The 26,347-nt window shown below is 36.8% G+C and overlaps 1 protein-coding gene and 1 long non-coding RNA gene across 8 annotated transcripts in view; one reads left to right on the top strand and one right to left on the bottom strand.

Moving 5' to 3' along the window:
* On the top strand, nucleotides 1-25,991 carry LOC111096683. Its single transcript, XR_005362181.1, has 3 exons — nucleotides 1-137; nucleotides 16,046-16,145; nucleotides 25,757-25,991. It is a non-coding gene; the product is annotated as an uncharacterized LOC111096683 (long non-coding RNA).
* Nucleotides 15,167-26,347, bottom strand: part of WDR64 (WD repeat domain 64) — a 144,553-nt gene continuing 133,372 nt past the window's right edge. For 5 of the 7 annotated variants that reach the window (XM_038542678.1, XM_038542679.1, XM_038542676.1 and 2 more), the window contains 5 exons: nucleotides 25,678-25,866; nucleotides 23,644-23,749; nucleotides 20,820-20,900; nucleotides 19,917-20,030; nucleotides 15,167-15,895 (listed from right to left, as the gene is read on the bottom strand). In XM_038542678.1, coding sequence (XP_038398606.1) covers nucleotides 15,815-15,895; nucleotides 19,917-20,030; nucleotides 20,820-20,900; nucleotides 23,644-23,749; nucleotides 25,678-25,866 — 571 coding nt within the window. In that variant the 3' untranslated portion in view covers nucleotides 15,167-15,814. Of the gene's footprint in view, nucleotides 15,896-19,916; nucleotides 20,031-20,819; nucleotides 20,901-23,643; nucleotides 23,750-25,677; nucleotides 25,867-26,347 lie in introns of those variants that run through there. The other 2 variants (XR_005362176.1, XM_038542681.1) reach the window with 2 other exon arrangements.

Genomic DNA, 26,347 nt, shown 5'->3' with positions numbered 1-26,347 from the left:
AACAACAAGTCATGTAACCAGAGTCCCTACTTTTGGAGAGAGGGGAATAACAGATACTAAAAAACAAGCAAATGAATATTATCAACTGGATGCTAAGTGATATAAAGAACAGTAAGAAAGACAGCCAGGGAGTAGAGGTGGGTAGGGAAGGTGCCATTGCAAGTGAGAATCCTCAGAAAACGACTCTTAAAGGTGACACCTGAAGGAAGTGAAGTGCCTTGAGAGAAAATATTCTCCTTTTATGCCAGAGAGCTGGCTAAGATATATCACCCTCTTTTTTGATTACTTAGCTTATAATGAGAAGATGTGCTTTGGCCTATATATTTTAGACGTATATAAAAAATGTAAAAATTTTCCTTTATGTAAAAATTGCCATTGGTGATTATTATCACATTGGTAATTATTATGAAGTGTTTCCAGCTTGGTGGGAGTAAAATCTGCTAGACTGGAATATATCTAATTATGTCATCCTAAAATGTGGTAAGACATTGCCCAAAATATCCTGGCCACACACAGCCTCAAAACTGGGCTGAATCAAATAGCAGATGGAGTTTTAGGATTTTGTGGAGAAAAGATAGCCAGAATTTTAGGGCCAAGATTGTTAGCTTCCACAATGAATGAGTCCAATAATCCATTTCAATTGGAGTTTAAAAAATATAAAATGTCCCTAATCCCCAAAAGTTTGTAATTTAGTTTGGTTGAAAATAAGTGAAAGAACAAAGCAGATAAAACACAATGCATAAGTGAATTAAGTAATAGTAAATGCCATATAGCTGAGCTGGGCTTCAGTGGGAATTGGTAGACTCATGGATGCTGCTGAAGCAGCCAGTGTCTGGAACTGCTCTGGTTCATATTTCTTTCTCATTTTTGCCCAGTATCAAAGTGTTATACCACTTATTCTGTAATCTAGCACTTATTCTGTAATCTTGCATTGCTCTGTGAGTTGGACCAACTACATGATAAAGGCACTTCCTTTAGTCTCAGAAACTTTCCTGTTGTCCTTCACATCCCAGTTCAGTACTTCACAGCTCTGGCTGCAGGCAAGGGGATGTTATCTGGGAGATTAAGCTGGCAAGGACAAAAATGATGCCCGGGTAAAACTCTTCAAAGTGTAGGGATAGAGGGAGCATTCCTCAATATCTTAAAAGCCATTTATGAAAAGCCCACAGCAAATATCATTCTCAATGGGGAAACGCTGAGAACTTTTCCCTTAAGATTAGGAACACGACAGGGATGTCCACTCTCACCACTGCTATTCAACATAGTACTGGAAGTCCTAGCCTCAGCAATCAGACAACAAAAAGAAATAAAAGGCATCCTGATTGACAAAGAAGTCAAATTTTCCCTCTTTGCAGATGACATGATACTGTATATAGAAAACCCAAAAGCCTCCACCCCGAGATTGCTAGAACTCATACAGTAATTCGGCAGTGTGGCAGGATACAAAATCAATGCACAGAAATCAGTGGCATTTCTATACACTAACAGTGAGACTGAATAAAGAGATATTAAGGGACCCATCCCATTTACAATTGCTCCCCAAACCATAAGATGCCTAGGAATAAACCTAACCAAAGAGGTAAAGGATCTATACCCTACAAACTACAGAACACTTCTGAAAGAAATTGAGGAAGGTGTAAAGAGTTGGAAAAACATTCCATGCTCATGGATTGGAAGAATTAACATTGTGAAAATGTTTATGCTACCCAGGGCAATTTACACGTTCAATGCAATCAGTATCAAAATACTATGGACTTTCTTCACAGAGTTGGAACAAATAATCTTAAGATTTGTGTGGAATCAGAAAAGACCCTGAATAGCCAAAGGAATATTGAAAAAGAAAACCAATGCCAGGGGCATCACAATGCTGGATTTCAAGCTGTATTACAAAGCTGTGATCATCAAGACAGTGTGGTACTGGCACAAAAACAGACACATAGATCAATGGAACAGAATAAAGAACCCAGAAATAGGTCCTTAACTCTATGGTCAACTAATATTTGACAAAGCAGGAAAGAATGTCCACTGGAAAAAGCACAGTCTCTTAAATAAATGGTGCTGGGGAAATTGGACAGCCACGTGCAGAAGAATGAAACTAGACCATTCTCTTACACCATACATAATGATAAACTCAAAATGGTTGAAAGATCTAAATGTGAGGAAAGAATTCATCAAAATCCTAGAGGAGAACACAGGCAACACCCTTTTTGAACTTGGCCACAGCAGCTTCTTGCAAGATACATCTATGGAGGCAAGGGAAACAAAAGCACAAATGAACTATTGGGACTTGATCAAGATAAAAAGCTTCTGCACAGCAAAGGAAACAGTCAACAAAACTAAAAGACAACCTACAGAATGGGACAAGATATTTGCAAATGACTTACCAGATAAAGGGCTCGTATCCAATGTCTATTAAGAACTTATCAAACTCAACACCCAAGAAACATGAAATGGGCAGAAGACATGAACAAAATTTCACCAAAGAAGACACACACATGGCCAACAAACACATGAGAAAATGCTTCACATCACTTGCCATCAGGAAAATACAAATAATAAAAATCAAAACCACAATGAGATTCCACATCACACCAGTGAGAATGGTGAAAATTAACAAGACAGGATACAATAAATGTTGGAGAGGATGTGGAGAAAGGGGAACCCTCTTGCACTATTGGTGGGAATGTGAACTGGTACAGCCACTCTGGAAGACTGTGTGAGGGTTCCTCAAGAAGTTAAAAATAGAGCTACCCACGACCCAGCAATTGCACTGCTGGGTATTTACTCCAAGATACTGATGTAGTGAAACACCGGAACACCTGCACCCCAGTGTTCATAGCAGCAATGTTCACAGTAGCCAAACTGTGGAAGGAGCCATGATGTCCCCGACAGATGAATGGATAAAGAAGATGTGGTATATATTTACAATGGAATATTACTCAGCCATCAGAAGGGACAAATACCCACCATTTGCTTCGACATGGATGGAACTGGAGGGTATTAGGCTAAGTGAAATAAGTCAATTGGAGAAAGACAATCATCATATGGTTTCACTCATATGTGGAATATAAGAAATAGTGGAAGAAGTTATAAGGGAAAGGAGGGAAACTGAATGGGAAAAATTAGAGAGAGAGAAAACCATAACTCTGGGAAAACTCCTAACTCTGGGAAATGATCAAATGACTCCTAACTCTGGTTGTGAAAGGGGAGGTGGGTGGGGGAATGGGGTAACTGGATGATGGGCACTGAGGAGGGCACTTCATGAGATGAGCACTGGGTGCTATACTATATGTTGGCAAATTGAGTTTAAATAAAAAAAAAATGGTAGGAAAAAAAAAGAATGATGCCTGGGTCCCCTGGGTGATTGCAATGTAACTTTTAGCCCTTCCCTCATTGGTTTGTTTTCTATCACTGTAATGGTTTAAAAACAACACTGGGTATTCTATAAGACTGATGAATCACTGACTTCTACCTCTGAAATCAATAATACTTATATGTTAATTAACTGAATTTAAATTTAAAAAACACATAAAAAATAAAAGAGCACAAATTTATTATCTTATTGTCCTGGAGCCCAAACATCTGAGGCAGATCTTACGAGGCTAAAATCAAAGTGTCACCAGGATTGTGTTCTTTCTAGAGACTCCAGGATCAATGTGTTTTCCTGTCTTTCCCAAGCTTCTGAAGAAGCCTGCATTCCTGGGCTGGTGGCCCTTCCTCCATCTTCAAAGCACATCACTCCAGCCTCTGCTTTTATGGTCAAATCTCTTTTTATTAACTTTCACCCTCTTGCCTCGCTTGTATAATGACTTTTGTGATTACTCTGTGCTCACCTAGATAATCCAGGATGAGCTCCCCATCTCAGAATCTTTAATTAACCATATCTGCAAAGTCCCTTTGACATGTAAGGTGACATAGCCGCAGATTCTGGGGAATAGGATGTGGACACATTTGGGGGGAATTGTTCTGTCTCTCCCACTCTTCCTGTCCTGCTACAGACATATTGTGAAAGCTGCCCTCGTGATTCTATGAGAACAGTTGCCCTAGTTTACAGGTAGGATCTATACTACTTTTACATTTTTCTGAGCTATTGATAGGAGAGAAAATAATAATAACAATAATGAAAACAACAGGAAGAATGATGATAATAGAAAACACTTAAATAGTGCTTCCTGTGGGTGGGACATTGAGCCTTTCCTGTATATTCTCCCTTAATCCTCACACAACCCTCTACACTATTGTTCAAATCTTGCAATGGGTGACATGTCACACGACTCAGAGTCAACAGGAGAAGATTAGGAGTAACTTTATGTCATGGGCAAAGTTTGCAGTAGCAAGGTGAGGGAGGGACTACCCCTCATTCTTAGTTAGGTCAGCTTTGTTTGGAATTCTGGAAGTGGGTCTGGAGCTCCATGCCTTCATTCCCATGGTGTCTGGTTGGTCATGGATTTGTAAGATCTGTGGTTGTCAGATTCGTTTTTGTCTTTTATTAAAAAAGCTATTGCCACGTTCCAAAGGTTGTAACTACTGAAAAGTGAGTTTGGTGTTGCGAGTAATCAATGCTGCTGTATAAAAATGATAGAAAAGGCAATAGAAGTTCCTTGTTCAATGAAGACAGAAAGACTTCGTGCAGCGACTGGTTGCCATGTAGATCTAAAGGGTAGCTAAGATTTAGGAAAATGAAAGGAAGAGTAGAATTTGCTCTATTCCAGATCCAAGGAATAGATGCATAATGTGAAAAATGGTTCCCACTACTTTGATTTTCTCTATTTAAACTTTACAGAAACTAGAAGTCCAACAAGAGCTAAAATTTTTGTCCTGCCCCAAAATGGTGCAGCTTAGGGCATCACCAAGTAACTGTGCTAGCTCTCACTGAAATACCTTTATACAAATATTATAGTCAGAATGCTGATATTGGCCAATATTATTATTATTTTTTTATTTTTTATTTTTATTTATTTATGATAGGCACACAGTGAGAGAGAGAGAGGCAGAGACACAGGCAGAGGGAGAAGCAGGCCCCATGCACCGGGAGCCCGACGTGGGACTCGATCCCGGATCCCCAGGATCGCGCCCTGGGCCAAAGGCAGGCGCCAAACCGCTGCGCCACCCAGGGATCCCCCTGGCCAATATTATTTTATCTCTTGTTCTTGCTGTCCTTCACCCCAAATCCTGGGCCCTTCGGGTCACCTGTCCTCATTTATCCTTTATTTTAGTTCTGTTCTGCGCTTCCTCTCTCTTGGCTTGTCCCCATACTCCTGCCCTACTTGCTAATCCTTTCCACTATGCTTGCCAGATCCTCCATTCAATTGCAAACCATTCCATCCTTTTAGTACAACCCAAGGTCAGATGGTGACAATGACACATTCTAGCCTCCTGCCTCTCCCCCGTTTCTTTTTCAAAATCATTCCTTCTTTACCCACATACAAAATGGCTCAAAGTATTTTCATTCAAATTCAGTTCCACCATCTTCCTGGGCATCTTTTATATCTCATGGGAAATTTATTTAATACACATTTGAATTTCCTGATCTCAGTTTTAATGAACTTTACCTACACTTTCTTTCAGGGGTCCTTCCCTGTGGCCCTTCACTATACTTCCACATTAGGACTGTTCCGTTTCTGTAATCTAAAATTTCATTAACACACTCTGACTGGAAAACAACCGACAACTAACTCAGTCACTACTACTTTTCAAATACACTTTGAAAGTACTAAGTGATAAATGGCCACATACTTTCCCTGGGTCATCAGTACTCTGCTAGCTTCACCATCTTCTTGATCAGCCTCCATACTATGGTTCACCATAAAATACTGCTTTGCTGTTTCACTAAATCATTTACCCTGTCCTTCCCTTATGTTCATTCTGTAAAATCTCCAATCAAACCACAGAGCTTTTCAACTCTAATGGAGTTCTAGAGAAGATCCCATAACTCATAGATTAGAACCATTGCAAATTCACATTTTTAAAAACCCACTTGGACTTTTAATGCTACCTGGAAGTCTCTTCCATTCTTCCATCAATACCCAAGTTCCCTTTCAACCAGCACTAAAGCCCTTGCTCCAGTTTCACTACCGGTTCTGATTGGCTAATGATTTGGGCCTGGGAATCAGAATTTTATTCTCAATTACTTAATTTCTCTAAGTCTCTGTGTTCTATGTAAATTTATTTTTAAAATTTATTTATTTATTGTAATTTAAATTTTAGGTAGTTAATATACAGTGCCATATTTGTTTCTGGAATAGAATTCAGTGATTCATCATACAACTGCCAGCACTCATCATAGCAAGTGCCCTTCTTAATATCCATCCTCCATCTAGCCCATGTACCACATACCTCCTCCACCAAACCTCAGTTTGTTCTCTATCATTAAGAGTCTCTTTTGGCTTCTTTCTTTCTTTCTTTTATTTCTTTTCCCTTTTCCCATATGTTCATCTGTTTTCTTTCTTGAATTCCACATGAGTGAGCTCATATGATATTTGTCTTTGACTGACTTATTTTGCTTAGCATAATACACTCTAGCTCCATCTATGTCTTTGCAAATGCCAGGACTTCATTCTTTTTTTTAAAAAAAAATTTTTTTTAATTGGAGTTCAGTTTGCCAACATATAGCATTAACACCCAGTGCTCATCCCACTAAGTGTCCCCCTCAGTGCCCATCACCCAGTCACCCCATCCCCCTGCCCACCTCCCCTTCCACTACCCCTTGTTCATTTCCCAGAGTTAGGTGTCTCTCATGTTTTGTCACCCTCACTGATATTTTCACTCATTTTCTCTCCTTTCCCTTTATTCCCTTTCACTAATTTTTATATTCCCCAAATGAATGAGACCATATAATGTTTGTCTTTTTCCGATTGACTTATTTCACTCAGCCTAATACCCTCCAGGTCCATCCATGTCGAAGCAAATGGTGGGTATTTGTTGTTTCTAATGGCTGAGTGATATTCCATTGTATACATAGACCACATGTTCTTTATCCATTCATCTTTCGATGGACACCGAGGCTCCTTCCACAGTTTGGCTATTGTGGACATTGCTGCTACAAACATCGGGGTGCAGGTGTAGGACTTCATTCTTTTTGATGGCTGAGTAATATTCCTGCAAGCATGAGTGTGTGTGTGCAAGTGTGTGTATGTGTGTACTACATCTTTATCCATCCATGAGTCGATGGACATTTGGGCTCTCTCCATAGTTTAGCTATCGTTGATAGTGCTGCTATAAACATCAGGGAGCATGTATTCCTTTGAATCTATATGTTTACTCTTATGTAAATTTAGATACTAAGAGCATCATTGTATTACAAGTATTCAATGAGAAAATCTATGTCTAGTGCTTAACATGGAGTTGATAGGTAATAAATACTAACTGTATGTTAGTTATTGCCACTATTCATGGGGGAAGCTGAGACAAATTGGCAGGAACTCCTTTGATTGTCCCATGGCAACTACTGTTTCATCTCTATTTGTACCCACTGATTGTTTCCTGTTGCATATAAAAGATAAGTACTGCCTCTGGTCTAAGGCAAATCTTCCTTCAACAAATATCACAGGCATCTCTGGTATCTTCAGTTTTTCTCTTAAATGTTTTGACTCCCTTCTCAGTCTTTATATATGTTTAAGCCTCTTCGCTCCTACAAGTCTATATCTGGCTACCCTACTTTCACAGCAAAAAAGATATTGTTTTTGAGAGTAATATGGGCGAGATATCTCAAAATTCTCAGGGCCTCAAGGAAGTTGAATAAAAACCATGAGCTAACACAAAGATCATCCCATCTTTTTCCTCGTTCTCATTGCCAAATGTCACACCATTGATAACTTCTTCTTTGAAAGTCTTGGCCTCTGTGTGTTCAATTCTCTTCTGATTTTCCTCTGACATTTCTAAGCAAGGTTTTTTTTGCCTCTTCATATTGATACTCCTTGGAGTTCTGTCCATTGCAGATATTTGGTTGCCAGGAGCAAGAGAAAAGGAAAATAAGGGAAAGTTTAGAGCTCATTGGGGAATGGTGAGTAGCCTGGATTGCCTAAAATTTAGCGAGGAGATAAGCCTGAATATTTAGTTTGGGGCTAGACTTGGCAGTGTAGTCTTCCTCAAGTTGTTAATGAACACCCATGAATTGCCAAAGGTGTTTTGGGGAGTTCTGTCATTAAAATAGTAATACTTTATATTTCAATTTCCTATTTTTTTTAAAAAAATGTATTTATTTGAGAGAGAGAGACAGTGCACGAGTAGGAGGGGCAGAGGAAGGGAAGACCCTTAAGCAGACCCCATGCTGAGGGAAGAGCCTGACATGGGGCTGGGTCTCATGACCCTGAGAACATGACCTGAGCCAAAACCAAACGTCAGATGCTCAATGGACTGAGTCACCCAGGCCCCCAATTTCCTATTTTTAAAAGTTTACAATTTAATACTTTAAATATTTCTTGTCTTTAAAACATGATGATTTTCAGAGATTAAAACAGTGTAGACACATGACAATTTGTGGAGATCACATTATTTGGCAGAGATCTCATAAGCTTTTAATCATTTTCATATTTTGTTGAATTTCTTCTCATAATGGATATTGACTGAAGGCAGGAATTGTAACAAATGTTGATGCTGAAATGCAATGAGGCAATGAAGACAATAACGTTTAATTCAGTAAATGTCCTCAAGGTCATAACTACATTCACATATTATATGTATTTGATCAACATTTTTAAATAGCACATCAATATGCCTCTAGCATTTCAAAGTAGAATTAAAGGAGAAAAAAATTCAGTGATGATTATAACTGTTTGGCTTTCTTCTTGTTAGAAATAAGACTATATACACCTATAATAATGTGTTATTTTCAGAGAAGAACTTATGATTAGCATTCCAAGCCTTTTTCTCATAGCTCTTTATTTAGAAATGAAACACAACAATTATTAAAGAAACAATTTTTTCATGTGTAAAGTGCAATAATTCTAAACAAGTCCTGACAGCAGTTTTGGTCTATTTTGGCTGTAACATGTAATTTAATTATTTTTTTTTAACTTTTATTGTGAAATATAGTATAGCTGTAGAAAATCGGTCTAAAGATAGATGGAAAGCTCATTTTATCATCACAAGTCAAAAAATAAAATGTTCCTAGCACCCAAGAGGCCTCTTTTATGCCTCTTGTAGATCATCCAAGGTTTCATTACAGAAAATGATGAAGATTGCTCTACAATATGGGATTTATCCTGACAACTGTGGGAGCTAATGGTTTACATACAGCTGTTTCTTCTGTGTCTCATGTTGGTTCTGAAGTCAGCAGACCAGACAGTCTGGTCCAGGAGTCAGAGAAGCCGAAGAAGGAGGTTTGGGATAGTTGTAGCACAGGACTGCCCCATCTGCACTTCTGTGCATAGGACCAAGATGAACCAGGAAATCAGGAAAATATGCACTAAATGCAACCATACCTGGTACCCTGAACCACCTTTTGGGTGTAAAAATATATATAGTTACTGCTTCACTTTTGCCTTCCATATTGTACTCAAGTTCAGATAGCCTACACTAACCTAGAATTATAGAACAGAAAATTCTGGAAAAAGTAGCTACAGATAAGCTAAGTTGACACAGTACAAATTCCCCCCATACTATCCCCAAAACTACACTTTCCCTCTGCCTAAAAGGTAACCACTATCCCGATTCTATAGCAGCCACTTTCTTGTATTTCTTTTTTTAATTTACAAACTAGAATTCATACCTAAACCACTATAGTCTCTTGTTTTTGTTTTTTAAGTTATTTGAGTGAAACCTGTAGCTTATGTTAATTTGTATGTGGCTTCTGCTCAACATTATTCATGAGATCCATCCATGTTTTGTGTATAGGTAGTTTATTCATTTTTATTGTGTTCTATTATATGAATACATATGAAAATTTATTTATCCATTCCACCATGAAAAACATTTGGATAGTTTCCAAAATGGAGGTATTATAAGTAACAAGGCTGTGAGCATTGTTTAACATGTCTTTTGAGGTACATGTACACATATTTCTGTTGGGTATACAGACCTAAGAGAGAGGAGCAGAGACACAGGCAGAGGGAGAAGCAGGCTCCGTGCAGGGAGCCTGACATGGGACTCGATCCCGGGTCTGGGAGGTGCTAGGCCCTGGGCTGAAGGTGGTGCTAAACCACTGAGCCACCCGGGCTGCACAAGAATTTCTGAGTCATGGAATGCACATTTGTTCAATGTTAATAGATACTAAAAAGTTTTCCAAAGAGCATTTTACACTTCCACTTCCACCAGAAGTATGTAAGAGTTCTTATTGCAGATCTTTGCCAATACTTGATATTGTTAGTCCCTTTAATTTTAGTCATTCTGGGGTTTGTGTAGAGGTATCTCATATGGTTTTGGTTAGCATTACTAGGGAGATGGAGTGCCTTTTCATACATGTATCAGCTATCTGGATATCCTCTTATGAAACGTCAGGTCATGCCTCTTGCTTATTCTAGTGGATTGTCTGTAATTTTCTTACTGATTTGTTGGAGTTTTTCATACACTCTGGACGAAAGTCCTTTCTTGGTTATATGTGATTCAAATCTCAGCCATTCTGTGGCTTGCTGTTTTACTTTCTTAATAGTGCTTTTGAACAGAAATTTTAAATTTTAATATGGATCAGTTTTTCAGGATTTTTCTTTGTGTTCAGGTACTTTTTGTATACTATTTAAAAATTATTGGGGTACCTGGGTGGCATCCAGCTCTTGATCTCAGTTCAGGTCTTGATCTCAGGGTCATGGGTTCAAGCCCCATGCTAGGCTCCATGCTGATCATGGAGTCTACTTAAAATTATTTCCCTTCTCCCAGCTCATGAAAAAATCATCCTTTAATTCTAAAATCACTTTATATTTTGCTTTTCATTCTTAGAATTATCATTGACACTGATTTCTATACATAGTGCAAAGTAGAGGTCATTTTTCATGTTTTTCAATAATTGTAATTCTCCTAATTCTCCCATGAACATTTATTGAAAAGATAATTTTTAAATACCTTGCTGCAGTCCTGCTTCTGACATAAATCAAATGTCTAGATATGTGAGGGTTGTTTTCTGTGCTTTTTACTCCCATCTATTTGTCTATTTGTCTATTCTTGTGCCAATATCACTCTTAATGACTATAGGTTTGTCATAAGTCTTGATATATAGTTAAGCAATTCTGTATTTTGATCTTTCAAGAAGAATTGTCCTTTATATTCCTGGTTATTCTTGATCCTTTTATATTCTTTTTTTGACCCTTCTTATATTCTTTTGTTTTAAACTTTTATTTATTTATTCCTGAGAGACACAAAAAGAGAGGTAGAGACATAGGCAGAGGGAGAAGCAAGCTCCTTGTGGGGAGCCCAATGCAGGACTCCCAGGACCCTGGGATCATGACTTGAGCCAAAGGCAGACCTCAACTACTAAGCCACCCAGGAGCCCCAACCTTTCTCATATTATTAATTAAATATTTGAGAAGCTTGTCAATTTAAATCCTTATAGAATATAAATTTAAATTAAAATTTTTAAAATTTAAATGCAGAGATTTTGATTGAGATGAGATTAGATTTAAAGATCAATTTGGTGAATGTGGTAGATCACAAAAAAGCACAAATTTTTCCCATTTTTGTATGCATGCCCCTTTGTAATATTTCTTCCCCTGCCCTGAAATTGGGTTTGCCTTGTAACTTAATTAGGCTAATATAACACAATAGAAATAACATTTTGTGAATCCTCAACCTAGGAAGCCTAGGTTTCCAGGGGTCTTGTAGTTTTTGTTCTTCTTCTGAAACCCTGAGACTATCCTGTGAAGAATTCTGGCCTAGCTTCAGTGAGAATGAGAGACCATATATAGAGAGAGGTCCATCATGAGATGTGTGAGGAGGCTACCCTAAACCATCTAGCCCCCTGCTGCAGTGACTGACACTGGGGAGATCAGAAGTGCTCAACTGGGTCCAGCCCAAATAATAGATAAAATGGTTATTTTAAGCCACTTAATTTTTTGGTGGTTTTTATTACTTATTTTAATTTAAATACAATTTGCCAACATATAACACCCAGCCCTCATCACATCATGTGCTCTCCTTAATGCCTGTCACCCAGTCACCCTGTTCCGACCCCTACTGCCCATTCTGCAACCCTTTGTTTCCCAGAGTCATGAGTCTCTCATGGTTTGTCTTCCTCTCTATTTTTGGTGTTTTTTAAAGTCAACAATAGATGATTAATCTAGAGAGTATTGACATCTTTATAAAATTGCATCTTCAAAACATGAACATAAATATACCCTTGCATTTATATAGGGTTTCTTTAATTTCTCTCCAAAATGTTTTATTGATTCCTCTTTAGATTTCTTTTCCTTTCATTTTATTGTGGAAAAAATGTGAACATCAGAGAATTTGAAAGGTTTCTATAACAAATACCTATATACCTACAACTTATTTTTCAGCTCACAGATGTTCTCTTCAGTTGACCTACTCTTTTGTTATAACCTTTTAGTTTTTAATTTTGGTAATTGTGCTTTTTGGGTCTAGAATTTCAATTTGATTCTTAACCAACAAATTCTAATTCTCTGTTGAAATTCTAAATCTTGAGTTTTATCTCCAATAGAGCAAGCACAATTATTTTAAAGTGTGTTTCTATTACTTGCTTTTTTTTTTGTCAGTTTCATTCTTGTTGTTTTATCTCCATGTGTAATTGGTCATTTATTTATTTATTTACTTATTTATTTATTTTTTAAAGTTTATTTATTCATAGAGACACAGCTAGAGAGAGAGGCAGAGACACAGGCAGAGGGAGAAGCAGGCTCCATGCAGGGAGCCCGACGTGGGACTCGATCCTGGGTCTCCAGGATCACGCCCTGGGCTGCAGGTGGCGCTAAACCGCTGCGCCACCGGGGCTGCCCTAATTGGTCATTTTTTTAGTGTGTCAGACATATACTTGGAATAATGAAAACATAATTGAAGGCCTAAAATGATGTCATTTTTCATCATAGTACTTACTCTTGTTTCTGCAGGCTCCTGGGGGGCTCTATCAATTTTGGAGTACTTTAGTCCGATTTTAGGAATTGAAATAGTTGGAAGGTGAACTGTAGTCCCCAGTAAAGATCTGTCTACCTTCATGTCACCCATATTTCTAGGTTGTAGTTCTTGGGAGCCTCAACCCAAAGTGACAGTGCTTTACCCCTTGATCCTAATTCCACTCACTGTCCCCTTGGACCTAATTACCACTTCAGCTTCTTAGCTTCCTACTCTTCCCTCCTGGAACCTGCACATGCTTGCATGGGAAAATTGACTTCAAAAGCTGGGTCCATCTACCTGAGCCTCAGTCTTCCCTGAGAATCTGGTGTCTTCATGCTTTACCACCTTATATGCATTCAGATGCCTTCACTGATATACCTTTTTATATATTGTTCATGTTTTCTAGTTGTCTTCAGTGAGAGTGATTGGTCCAAATGACCTAGCCTACCATTATCTGAAGCAGAAATCATTACCTATATTTTAGTAAACATTTTAAGCATTCCACACCAGACATCATGCAATGAAATGATCTATATTTAAATTTGTCAATAAGTCTAGCCTTTTCTTAAATGATTAATCAATCCATCATTGGATATCTGAATGATAAAGTTTTTTAGTATGTGTATCATAAAAATTACATTGCTATAGTGTCATTTCAGCAACATACTAAAATGAAATCACTTATTATGCAATATACAAAAATGCTGAAATATATTTTTCTAATCTTAAGAAGTTCAAGAAACTGTATATTTGTTAAAAGAAGTTTGAGAGAATTTCTCAATCAAAAAGGGAAGGCAATGTCAATTGAGAGTCTTGAATGCTATGTTAGAGGGACTGAGTATGGGCAGGGTATCCAGTATAGTCTTGTTTTAGGATATATATGCCTAGGGATAAAATGACCTTCTTTTACAATGAGACTACAAGGTGGAAAATGGAATGATTTTTATAAACTTGGAAGTTTTCCTTTTTGCTTTTAGAATTCTTTAAAAAAATCTTCTGGGGCAAGATAGAAAAAGCAAGATCAATGGGTACAGACCTCCCCTAGTCATGGCATTGTAATGGACAGCATGGTGACTATAGTTATTAATACTGAATTGCATTTTGAAAGTTCCTAAGAGAGTAGGTCTTACAGGTCCTCAGCACAAGAAAAAAAGAAATGTTGTGAATACATATGGTGACAGATGCTAACCAGACTTACTGTGGTGGTGATCATTTTACAGTAAATACTAATATCGAATCATTGTATAATGAAACTAATATAATGTGATATGTCACTTATACCTCAATTTTTAAGAAAGGATCTTTTGGTTTTCTTAGGTATAGATAGATACTAATTTTCCTTAACTGTGCTGTTTTTCTATAGTCTCTTCTTTCACTTGAGTAAATTATTAAAATTATGTTTAAAAACTTAAAAACCATAATGTTCAATATTTTATCTTGGAACTTAAGTTTCTTATGTAATTAAGGTACATGAAGAAAAAAGTTAAACAAGAAAATTAGTAGGAGAAATTATCACGTTCCTACAAACACCAAAAATTAGTGCCTTTTTAGAAATAGACGTTTAAGTATATGTGAATAAAAATTTTATTTTATTTTTCCAAGGTTGTTAGGATCTTAAGAATTATAGAACCCTTTCAGAATGGAAAGGCAGAAACAAATACTATGAGACTATAGTTTTTTCTTACCAAGTGACATAGTGCTTTGGGTGCATACAACCCTTGACGTGGGAATACTTTTATTACTCAGAGCTTTGAATCATTTCCCAAAGAGCCTTGGGTTAGCAAATCTGCAGGCTTCAATTCTGATACTATTCTCATGCCTTTGACTTATGTAAAGTCTCATTTATTGGGGCACCTGGTGACTCAGTCGGTTAACCGTCTGACTCTTAGTTTTGCTCAGGTCTTGATCTCAGGGTTGTGAAATCAAGCCCTTCCCTGGCTTGGAGCTCAGCGGAGAGTCGGCCTGAGGATTCTCTCCTTCTGCCCCTCTCTGAGTGGCAAACTCTATCTTTCACTCTATCTCTCCCTCTCTCAAATAAATAAGTACATCTTTTTAAAAATCTCATTTATTGTTGATCAAATTTAGATGCTTTCATACAAACACAAAAAAAGTGTAAAAATACATGAATATCCATTGGTAAAATTAACCTTTTCACCAAATCACTGGAATCAATCAATGAGAGAGTTAGTAAGAGATGAACATTGTTTTTTTTTTTTTTAATTTGGAGTCATTTCTAGATGAAATTTAAATAACATCTAACTTTATCAAAGAAAAAGTTTCTTCCATATGAAATTTCCTTAAATGGGGAAGACAAAGAGCTAGAGGCTTGCTTGTCACGTTTTTCTTTTTAATAATTTTCTTTGCATAACACATAGCATGACACAAGTAATTTGCCTCTTACTGAATACATTCAAATAATAGTATTGGTTATGAATTAGGGTGAACAAGGAGGGGAGGCAAAAAGCTGACCATTGGTAACCATATTATTTTAAATCTACTAAATGCTATTGATTTTCTTTGTTTCCTTATGTGTCATTTTGCTGACAGTAAGCAAGAAATATTGCCTGTTCCCTAAGTGGATTTCCATGTATTAAAGAAGTTGTACACTTGGCTGCTTGCTGCTTGCTTGTTTAGAGTTGAATCCACCTGAGCTCCTTGAGTAAACTTCTCCATTGAAAGGATAGCCTGAGGATATGGATATGGTGACAGTGTCTGGCGACCCTCACTTTCATCCTGAAATTAAGACTGGAGTACCATTCAGATCTTGCCATTTTATATGCAGGTCAGGCCCCAGCAGCCACTTCTGATTTTTCTCTCTTCACTTGGAGATGGACGGGAAGAAAGAAGTCAGATTTATTTGTGGGACCAAGTTTCTTTTCAGACTTCTCTTCCGTGGCATCTGTGAAATAAAAGATATGTCAGTTAATAGCTGGCGTTATATGATAAATACAATTTTTCAGAGTCAAGTAGCACCACTAATTTTCTTAGAGATTTTAATCCTCCTAGTAAGGAAGTATCGTTATTTATTTAACTATCCTGTGTGCCTCAGGATAAAAATGTGGAGTTCCAGAAGGGTGTGATGGAAGAGCAGAAGCTTTAGACTAACTACGTGACTACCATACTGGGACTCAACTGCCCCATCTATAAAGGTTTGTTTAAAACAAAGCAAATTATAGAAGCTTGCTAGACTGTTGTAAGGCATAGAAATATTGTATGTTAGTATCATCAGAGTCCATTGACTTACAGGAAAATAAAATCAAGTAATGATCCCACAAATTAGAAATGTAAATTAGTTTTGAATTGGGTATTTTTGGAACACCCAAAATAACTTTTTATATTAGAGATTAATATAAAAAGTTAAACTCCTTTGGTTTAAAAATTCAAAATAAGAAGTATCTAATTTTTTCAGTAATATTCAGCTAATATTTACAGTACACATCAATTTGATATTATGGCTTATTATGAGGAAGAAGAAAGAAAGACAAAACGGGAGAGTTTTAGGTAAAGGTAAAATACAAAGTGAGCCCCAAGGTCAAAATTCAACCACTTAAAGTTCTGTTAGGCTTGAACATTTACAGGGAACCCAACTACTCCTTCCCTTTTGAATTATAAGGTGGGAAGCAGTTCCCCACACCAATTCACTAACCAACCCATGCAGTTTCCCAAGCTGCACTCATGTTTCTTTAATTTTCTATCCTTATTTTCCTTCGCTTTCTCTTGCTCTCTCCCTTCCTTCTTTGGTCTCTTTCATTCAGCAATTTTTTTTTTTTTTGGTATGACTTATGTGTCAGTCTGTTCTGAATGCTGGAGTCCAGCAGAGAATAAGTCATAGTGCCTGCCTTTGTGGATCTTATGTTCTATTGAGATGAATCATTACAAATAAATGAACTTTTCTAGATTGTAATGTCAGGTAGTGACAGAAGCTATGAAGAAAAATAAACTAGAGCAAGGGAATAAGAGAATAGTGGGAAGGGTGAATCCGTCAGTGTTCATTACTTGCAGACTCTCATCCGGTTACTGCGACCAGGGGAGGCACAGCGGCTTACTTACCTCTGAATCACATTGCATGTATTTAAGTGTCCAGGCTCTGAAGTCGACCTGCTGGGTTTAGATCCCAACTTTATTATTTACTTCTTTGAGGATCTTAAATTACTTATCCTCTGTGCTTCAGTGTTCTTAAACATAAAGTGAGGATGATAATCCTAGCTACCTTAATGTTATGAGGATTCATTGAAAGAGTATATATCGAACGTTCAGTATGTACTCTAAAAACAAATGTTAGCCATGATCACTAGCAATATCACTCAGATGTAGTTTATATCCTCTTTTACCTAAAATAAAATTGTGTGAGTTTTTGTTATTCTTTGAAAAACTACAGAGTATGCTATCATGTATTACTATCTTTTACTTAATCATTTTTCTATTATTGGGTATGTTTCTATAATTTTGTAAATGGAACATGTCACAAAGTTCATATTCTCCCACTCTCTTCCCACATTTAAACTAAAAAGGAACTACATTTGACCCTTGAGCAATACCCTGCTCACCCACAGTAGGAAATCCATGCATAGCTTTTAACTCCCCTACACTTCACTACCAACAGCCTACTGTTGACTGGAAGCCTTACTGATAACCTGCATAGTTTATAAGCACATATACCATATTGTTGCAATAAAATAAGTTAGAGAAAGGAAAATGTTATTAAGAAAATCATCAGGAAGAGAAAATACGGTACAGTATTGTATCTATTGAAAAAAATCTGCATTTAAGTAGATCCTCCCAGTTCAAACCTGTGCTGTTCAGCTGTATAAAATTATGTTCCGAAGTATGTTTTCCTGTACTATGGTTAATATTTTGTACTTGTTTATTTCTAGAGATTTAGAAACCACTTAATGACATTAATAGTTGGAATCAGCATTTTTGTTAATTAAAAATAATAAGTCAAAGAGATGAGGATACTTGTTTTTGGACTATGCTCAAAGAATTTTCTCTATACCAGGAGCTCCTTGATCTATGAAAGGCTTCTTGATGTCTAGCACAGTACAAGGCACATAGTAGGTAAATTTATTTCAAAAATTGGAATTTGAATATTAAACTTTCTGAGGTAAATTTATGCTCAGCTTCTTGGAAGTACTTTTTATGAAAAGAGGCATTTGATGAGTATTTATTGATTTGACTTCATCCACTGCTTTCCCAATTAGGCTGTATGGGTTCCTAAAATTGCAGACAATCAACATAATGGTTCATTATAACAGTTCCCAGATTTTATTGTCATATTGCTAGGTGCACAATTTTTTGAAAAGGACCTAATTTTATTTATTTATTTATTTATTTATTTATTTATTTATTTATTTATTTATTTATTTTTGTCTAATTTTATTTTGGAAACAGATTTTAGCACCTGACAACACTTAACCTTTTCTTTGTTAAACCAGAAGGAGTATTTTAAATTATGGTTTTGTGGTCCCCTTTCTGTAAGCAAATAGAGACATCTACTCCCTTTGCCCTTCTTGGATAATGATCTCTCAGAGTGTTAAAGACAAAATAAAGCATACATTAAAAGCAACAGATATATTGAAAATTCCTCTCCATTTGGACAAATAATTTATCATATTTCATGATCTTTGATAAAACTAATCATAGTGCAATTTCTGATTATCTAAATGTAAATTGTTCATTATGTACATTAACCATGACTAATTTTTAATTAAATTTTTTTCTTCCCCCTGGCATTTAAGACATATGTGGCTATCTTTTTCTGTCACTTAGTTTGTATTTAGAGAATGTAAAGTATATTTAATATCAGATGAGGCAAAGCAGATAAGAATGCAAATGCAGGCATAAAATATGTGAATTATAGGACCCAAAACACTGTTTTGACTACTTTTTAGTTTTGGATTATTTATACCACTGTGTTTCATCCATTACTTAAAACAATTAAAATAAATTATAGTATCTTATGAAAACCCTTCTTTTGCCAAAAATTCTTAGAGTTGAGGACTAGTAGAAATCATTCATATTCTCATGATGTGCATGAGGACAGAATGATGGTCAAGTTTTCTATATAATTAAATAAAGTAGTGTTTTGTTGTTGGTGGTGGTTGTGATTGTTGTCTGTTATCCCGTTAGGCAGAGGCAATAAGAACCAGCTCCTCTCTGCTTTTAGTCTGACTTCATAGGATAGAGGCATATTAAATGTACCATATGTTAATAGATCTCCCCCTTAAGGTCTGATCTATTTTAATGATGGAATGAATGGCCACAGGTCAAGTTAGGCCCATACAAGCTTCCTAGAACTAGTAGATGAGTGACAGCATTTGAATTTTCTAGGCTGGACATTTGATAAGATGAGCATGACATTTGGAGTCAGAGTCAACCTCAGTTTATCACTTAATTCTTATGTGATCTTTGGCAAGTCACTTACACTCTGGTTAGGCTCCACTTTCCTCCCACTTTTTTGAGTAATTACTGTGAAAATGAAGGGAATCATTTATAAAAATGCAATGTAAACCCTAAAGCATTGCATGTTAGCTACTCCTATTAATACATGAGAATACTTCTTGTCTGGTGAGCCAGAAACTTACCAATATCATGGCTTCATCTTGTAGGTACAAGAATGGTTACACAGCCTTTACAGATATTATATCACATTGCCTACCTTTTAAAACTAGGCAGTAAATCTAAGTATTAAATTAGCTCTGGAAAAGTTTCATTTGTCAGGTTCAGAGGTCCTATTTGATTTTTCTCTCCATTCAGCAAATTCATGATTTCCATCTTACTGAGCTAAAATGCAAGCATCCTGGAATATTCATGACAAGAGTATGAACTGAGATAATTTCAGGCCCAGAATGATTCTGGGAACAAAGAAATAATTAACAATCCAGACAGAAATAGGAAACAATCGAATATTAAGTACTAACTTTTTCATGTTGAACATGACTTCCTTTCTTTTTTCCTACAATGCCATCTGCAGATTCCTTTTGTGCTTCTAAACCAATGAATGGAAGGAATCTTAGGCTGGTAGGGCTTGGTACCTAGAAGCCATAAGTAAAGAGTTAGTAGGTCATACTAAAGGCAATTACTTTGTAATGTGAATTCAGGGGTGGAGAATAGGGAACTAAAAGCTCCAACTGCTTTAAAATATACCCTCCTTTCCAGATGCCCACTATTTCTTCTTGACACTTTGTCCTTAACATCATCTGCAGCTTAAGTGTTTGATCCTGTTATAATGAACATGTTCTCAGGAAGGAGAAAGAACATTTTAAGAAATTATGAGTTAAAATTAAATTGAAATACTTCATCTTCAGTTAATTATTCTGGGTTTAATTAGTTCTTTAATTTAGCAGAGATTATCTGGAATGGAGACTGGAAGGATGAGTAAGGAGGAGAACATGGGCAAAGTCACAGAAGAAGGAAGAGCGATGATGCTTAAAAAATGCCAAGTAATTTAGCATAGCTGGAGTGTAGGGTACATAGAGGAATGTGGTAGAAAACGAGATCAGACAGTTCAGGCAGAGGCCAGATTATGAAAGGTTTGTACATCAGCCTAAAAGTGTTTGGATTTTATCTTGTAGGTGATGAAAAGCCAGGATAGAGTCTGAAATAATTTTCTGTGGTGGTGTTTAATGTGGAATGGCACAGACAAGTGATCGAGGCCTAGAACTAGAGACTTCTTTGGAGTCTGACACAGCATGCTCATAGCAGCAGCAGTTGCCTGGGTGACATATTGTCTTCAATCTTGTTTGGTAGCCCAGGGTCAGGAGTGAAATGTCAGATTCCCTATTGTTTTTTAGCTATTCTAGTCCCAGAAACCTCCAACTCACCCTATATATAGGAAGGGAACCAAATACAATCCCTGCCTCTCTGTTTTCCGTCATGAATCCTTCTAAGGCACATCGTCGAATCTGCAAAAAATAAGAGTGAAACTTTAAAGCAAAGGGCACATTTCATCAGTGGCAAAATTTCTGGGTTTAAAACCTGACTCTGCTGCTTATTAGCTGGATGATCTGGGGCAATTTTTCCCTTCATTGACTATTTATGAGGGTCCAATAAAATAACACATGTAGTGTGGTGCTGCTTAATGTAACACTTAGTATCATTGTATTACTATTACTGATTATGATATGTCAAAAATAAGTGAATGAATACATTTTATACAGTTGAAAAAGAAAAGAAATGGGCAAAACAAGATTCTGGTAAAATCAGAGATTCCTAAGAAAAAGGTGTTTTAACTCAACTTTAGCATTAAAGTTTTATTATTTTACCAACTAGTTGAAAAGACAAAAGTGTATTAAGGAGAAGGCAATCCTTGGGGCATTTAATCATTTCAAGAGCTTTAGAACTTTGCTAAAGATTTCCCAAAATGTATTTAATGCTTCAGTTAATTTACTCTAAAAGATTATTTCTTATCTTCAAATTGGAAGAGAATATTAAAAGTATACACCAATCTTTATTTTAGGTCATGCTATTTCAATCCTGTTCAACAAAATTAAGTATCTGTTATATGCTATGCACATGTCTTTGGCCATAAAGAGCTCAGGACTTAGTGGTGGGTGGGAAGTAAGTGTATGTATACAAATACTCTAATTTTCGCTGGAGAACATGGTAAATGAACTATGCTATAAGACACAAAGCAGGGAGAGACTGGGGTTGTCGGGGAATGTGGAATTAGCATTTATCGAGTATCTGTGATGTAACTGGTATACATTTTTCTCAATTCTCAAAGCAACACTTTGAGGGCTATCTAATGAAGAAAGGGATAAAACAATTTATCTAAGTTTAAACCTAAGTGTGTCACACTTCACATCCTGTCCTTCTCCTGCCTGGCCTCTCCCCGTGGGAGCAGCTGGGTTCCATTTGGACAGAAAGGTAGGGCTTATAAAAATTGTTTCATTTAGAAAATATTAAGTATTTATCAAATATGAAGTTGGTACTGTAAAACAATAATGGCATAATAGACATCCATGGACTCACTGCTTTGTTTTACGAATTGAAACAACACTGTCAACTTTGAAGTTCTCAGTACATTTCATGTGCACTTAAATGTAATGACTGTCTTTAATTTTGTGCTTTTAATACTCTTGCTTTTATTTATATAGTTTTATATTAAATGATTTTTACCCAAACAATATTTTATTTAGTTTTGCCTCTTTTCGACTTTTATATAAATGAAATTATTACCTATATACTCTTAAGCAAAACTTTTTCATTCAGTAACATGTTGAAACTATTGTCCATACAGGTGAGTGTTATGTTGGTCCATTTATGTTCACTGCTCCATAGTATTCCAATCTATAGATACGCTGTAATTGTGTACTGATTATACTGTTCATAAACATTTAGGCTGCTTTCAGGTTTTTGTTACTACAAATGATACTGCTCTGAGCATTCTCGCACCTCCTCCTGAGCCTGTTTATGAGTTTCCCCAGGGTATATCTCTAGTAGACTATACCTATTTTCAACTTTACTCATTAATGCCATATTGTTTTCCAAAGTGGCTCTATTAATTTACACTACTTCCACCAGCAGACTAGTTTCTGATTGTGCTAAATCCATACTCACCCTTGATATTGTCAGACTTTCTGATATTTGGCAATCTGCTGGATGTAAAACCATATCTTATCATGTTATTGATGTGAATTTCCACATTTACTAATGAGGTTGAGCGTTTCATTGTATCCTTACTGGCAAACTTTGTTTTTTTCCTTTTGTGATAGATCTATTCAAGTATTTGACAATTTTTTAAATTGGACTGGCTCTCTTACTGATTTTTAAGGCATTCTTTTGTATTCTAGATACTAATACTTTGTCAATTACAAAGGTAGGATGGACATGACAGACATAGATGTGGCAAGGACGGCTCAGGCAAAGTGTCAGGGCACAAGACAGTAATGCTCAGGCAACAAGGACTAACCTGATTTGTAGAGGGTGGGGCAATGGTAGATTAATATTGGGAGATATGGTTAGAAAGCTTAAGTTTGGTTTACTATGTGGAAGATCTTGAAATCAACTCCTGCTATATCCACTCTTTAGGAATATTAGAAATAGAATGAATAGCAGCACCCATTTCTCTCCTAATTCTACACTGACATGTGTCTGTGATAGGTAGAATCATGGCAACTAAAGATGTCCACACCCTATTTCCTTCCACCCCCAATCTCTGACCACACTGCCTCACTGGGCAAAAGGAATTTTGCAGATGTGATTAAGGTCAGGACCTTTGAGATGGTTCATCCAAGTGGGCCCAATCTATTGAGAGACATCCTTAAAAGCAGAGAGCATTTCCTACTCGGTCAGAGACCTGTGATCATAGGAAAACCATCAGGGAGAAGTCACATTTCTGGGTTTGAAGATGAAGGAAGAAAGGCCACAGACTAAAGCATTGAGATTCTCCCCTAGAGCCTCCAGAAAACGAACAGAGCTCTGGCAACACCTTAGTTTTAGCTCAGCAAGACCAAGGGCAGACTTTTGACATATAAAAAAACTGTCAGATAATTAATTTGTATCTTTTAAGCCACCAAGTGTGTAGTAATTTGTAATAGCAGCAGTGAAAAACTAATACACTGGAGAGATCTAAATTCAGGAAAACAAAGCAAAGTGTTTTCTTTCATTTGTTTGTTTGTTTTTGTTCATTTGTTTTAAGGCTACCTTGGGAGAAGAAAGAGACTTGAAAAACTTAAAGTCATGATCCACTTCAAAGGCCTTGGGAGGTGTACGTTTGAAAAGCAAAGACATTGAGCTCATTTTTTTCCATCTGCATAAAAAGATACAAGGAAAGCTGTTCAGTGTGTACCCAAATCTTTTATTCTCTGCCTATGAAACAAATATCTATTATGTCCTTCTTTCTTCGGGTCCCCAATTCTCTGGCTCCCATGGCACCAGTCCTAATGATGCTATCTCTGCACTTAGTAATCATTCTCTATCTGTTCACTGGAATACCTTTTGAGTGTCTACTGTGTGCGAAGCATTAAGCTAACAACTTGGGTGTATAAAGATGTACAAAACATATTCTTATCCTCAAAGAACTCATAGAGTTAGTGAAGGGGATGCATATCACCAAATTAGAATATACTATTGTGAGTACTAAGATAGATGGATGGTCAAAGCTCAGCAATTACCCAAGGGAGATCAATCAACTTTGCTTGGTGAACTTTGGCACATCTTGAGTCTTGGCTCTACCACACCACCTCCCACATTTTGGCAAAACTTCTCCAGTGCTCTTGCTGGCTAGCCAAGGCAAGCCTTGAGCACCTCCATGGAGTTTTGTCCATCACCTGGAATGCTTGTTGATTTTTCTCAACTTGCTCCTGTCTTAATCCAAATTCTGTGTGACTTGTGTCTCTTAGTTTCAATTCCTAGTCCTACCAGCTGTTGGACTAGATGATGGCACTGAGTCTCTCCAGCTTTGACTCACTTAGGATTTCCCTAAAATACTTTATTTTAGACAATTCTCTCTGATTCTTCCCACTTTGGGCTCCTCTAGTCATTTCTCCCAGTGCTGATCTGCTCCATGTTGCCAGTCCAGGTTGGTCTGGTCCCCTGAGGTTATCCACCAGGCTTTGCTCATGTTGATCTCAAATAAGCACTTATCTCTTCCATTATGACAAAGATCTAACCACATCAAAAACAGGACTGAAAATTACAAAAGCACAAAACACCTTCTGCCAACACTCCATTCCCTACTGAGAGCTGTTCTCTTCCTCTAAGCCTTTAAGCAACACTCAAGTGTCCCCGAGGCACAAGTGAACCCATGGATAAAACTCTTAACCAACCGTAGAGCTATCTGACTTCCTTACAAAGTAATCTATATGATTGTCACCTCATGTCTCCTATTTATTTCTCAAGCACCATCCTGTAATTTTAACCCATCACTCCATTGAAATTACCCTCTCCAGGGTCATCCCCTAAAACAATGACAAATCCAAGGTTTACTTTTCTCCTGTCCTATGTGACTTCATGGCTACCTTCTGCAAATGTGTCCTTGCTACCATTTTACTTAACAACTCTCTCCTCCCTTGACTGCCATCATACCATTTGCTTGTGGTTTTCTTTTCAACATCCAGACAGGCTTATTTCAATGCTTATTAAAGATCTCCACTTGGGTGTCCCACAAGCATCTAGACTTAAATCTGTCCAAAACCAAACTCACTATCCTTTTCTTCAGACCTTTTTTTTTTTCTCTTGTGTATTCTATCAGTATGGTTTCTGTAAAGTTTAAAATCCTTATGCTAGCCCATAACAAAAGCTCATTGTGATTTGGCCTCTATAAACTTTTCTTGCTCTATTTCCTACCATGTCTTCCCTACTTGCTCACTGGGCTCCAAGTCTTGAAAAATTTTATGTATCATACAGTTTCATAATTTAGTGCTTTTACTTAAATAGGATTTAACTAAATAAAGAAGACCAAAATTATCTCTTTGGTCTTCTTTGTTTGGTTACATCCCATTTGCTTTTCTATGATTATCTTCAGAATTAAATTTTCTTAGAAGTACTCATATACAGAATTGTAGCTTTTTGTTTACATGTTTCTCACTTCTACTGGACTGCAACCTTATTGAAAAGCCCTGGACTTTTCACTTTGGAATTCTCCACATCCAGCACAGTGTCACAGTATCCTGAAAGTTTAATTCTTGTCTGCTCATCTAAAAAACAAAACAAAACAAAAAATAACAAAGGTCTTACTTTTGCCGGTCAAATACCAAAGGATATTCATATTTTTGCTTCTTCTCTGTGAACTTGTTTTCTTCTTTTATTTCTACAGGATATTCATTAACATCACATGGCAGAATGAAATCACTTATTTGTGATAGTTCAAGCAGTCTTCGCTGTCCAAAATATCCACAGTAATGACCACTGAAGGCATGCCAGAGCCTGAGGAGAGGCAAAGAAAGTGGAATTCAGTGGAAGTTATTCTGTTTATAAGATCATTTATATGGATTTTCACTGGTCCAAGAGGGATTTGAAGCTTGATTCTAGGACTCTTTCTATTAAATACATGAGACTAATCAGAGCATTGTCATGTTTTATTAGTTAATCATTTGGAATTCTAATCTACAACAATATTGGGAAGTATTGACTTGAATCTGTACTTCTAATACCTATTCACTAAAATCAGGAAACAAAGAACAGCTATTTCCCCAAATAGCCCTGCTCATTCAAGGTGATCAGAACCCATGTTGACCGACAGTATATTAGCTGAATTAGGCCTTTGAATGGGTTACATTTCAGCTGCCTACTTCTGTATCAGCATCAGTAGAATGTGTGGGAGGTGTTTCCTATGGATGCTTTTCCTATTACCAACATCCTCTCAACCTCCATCCATAACTCCTCTTATTATTGAAACACCATACTA

Source organism: Canis lupus, chromosome 7 (genome assembly GCF_011100685.1).
Source record: "Canis lupus familiaris isolate Mischka breed German Shepherd chromosome 7, alternate assembly UU_Cfam_GSD_1.0, whole genome shotgun sequence".
In the NCBI taxonomy this organism is placed as follows: domain Eukaryota; kingdom Metazoa; phylum Chordata; class Mammalia; order Carnivora; family Canidae; genus Canis; species Canis lupus.
This window is presented reverse-complemented; position numbering and strand designations above follow the sequence as displayed.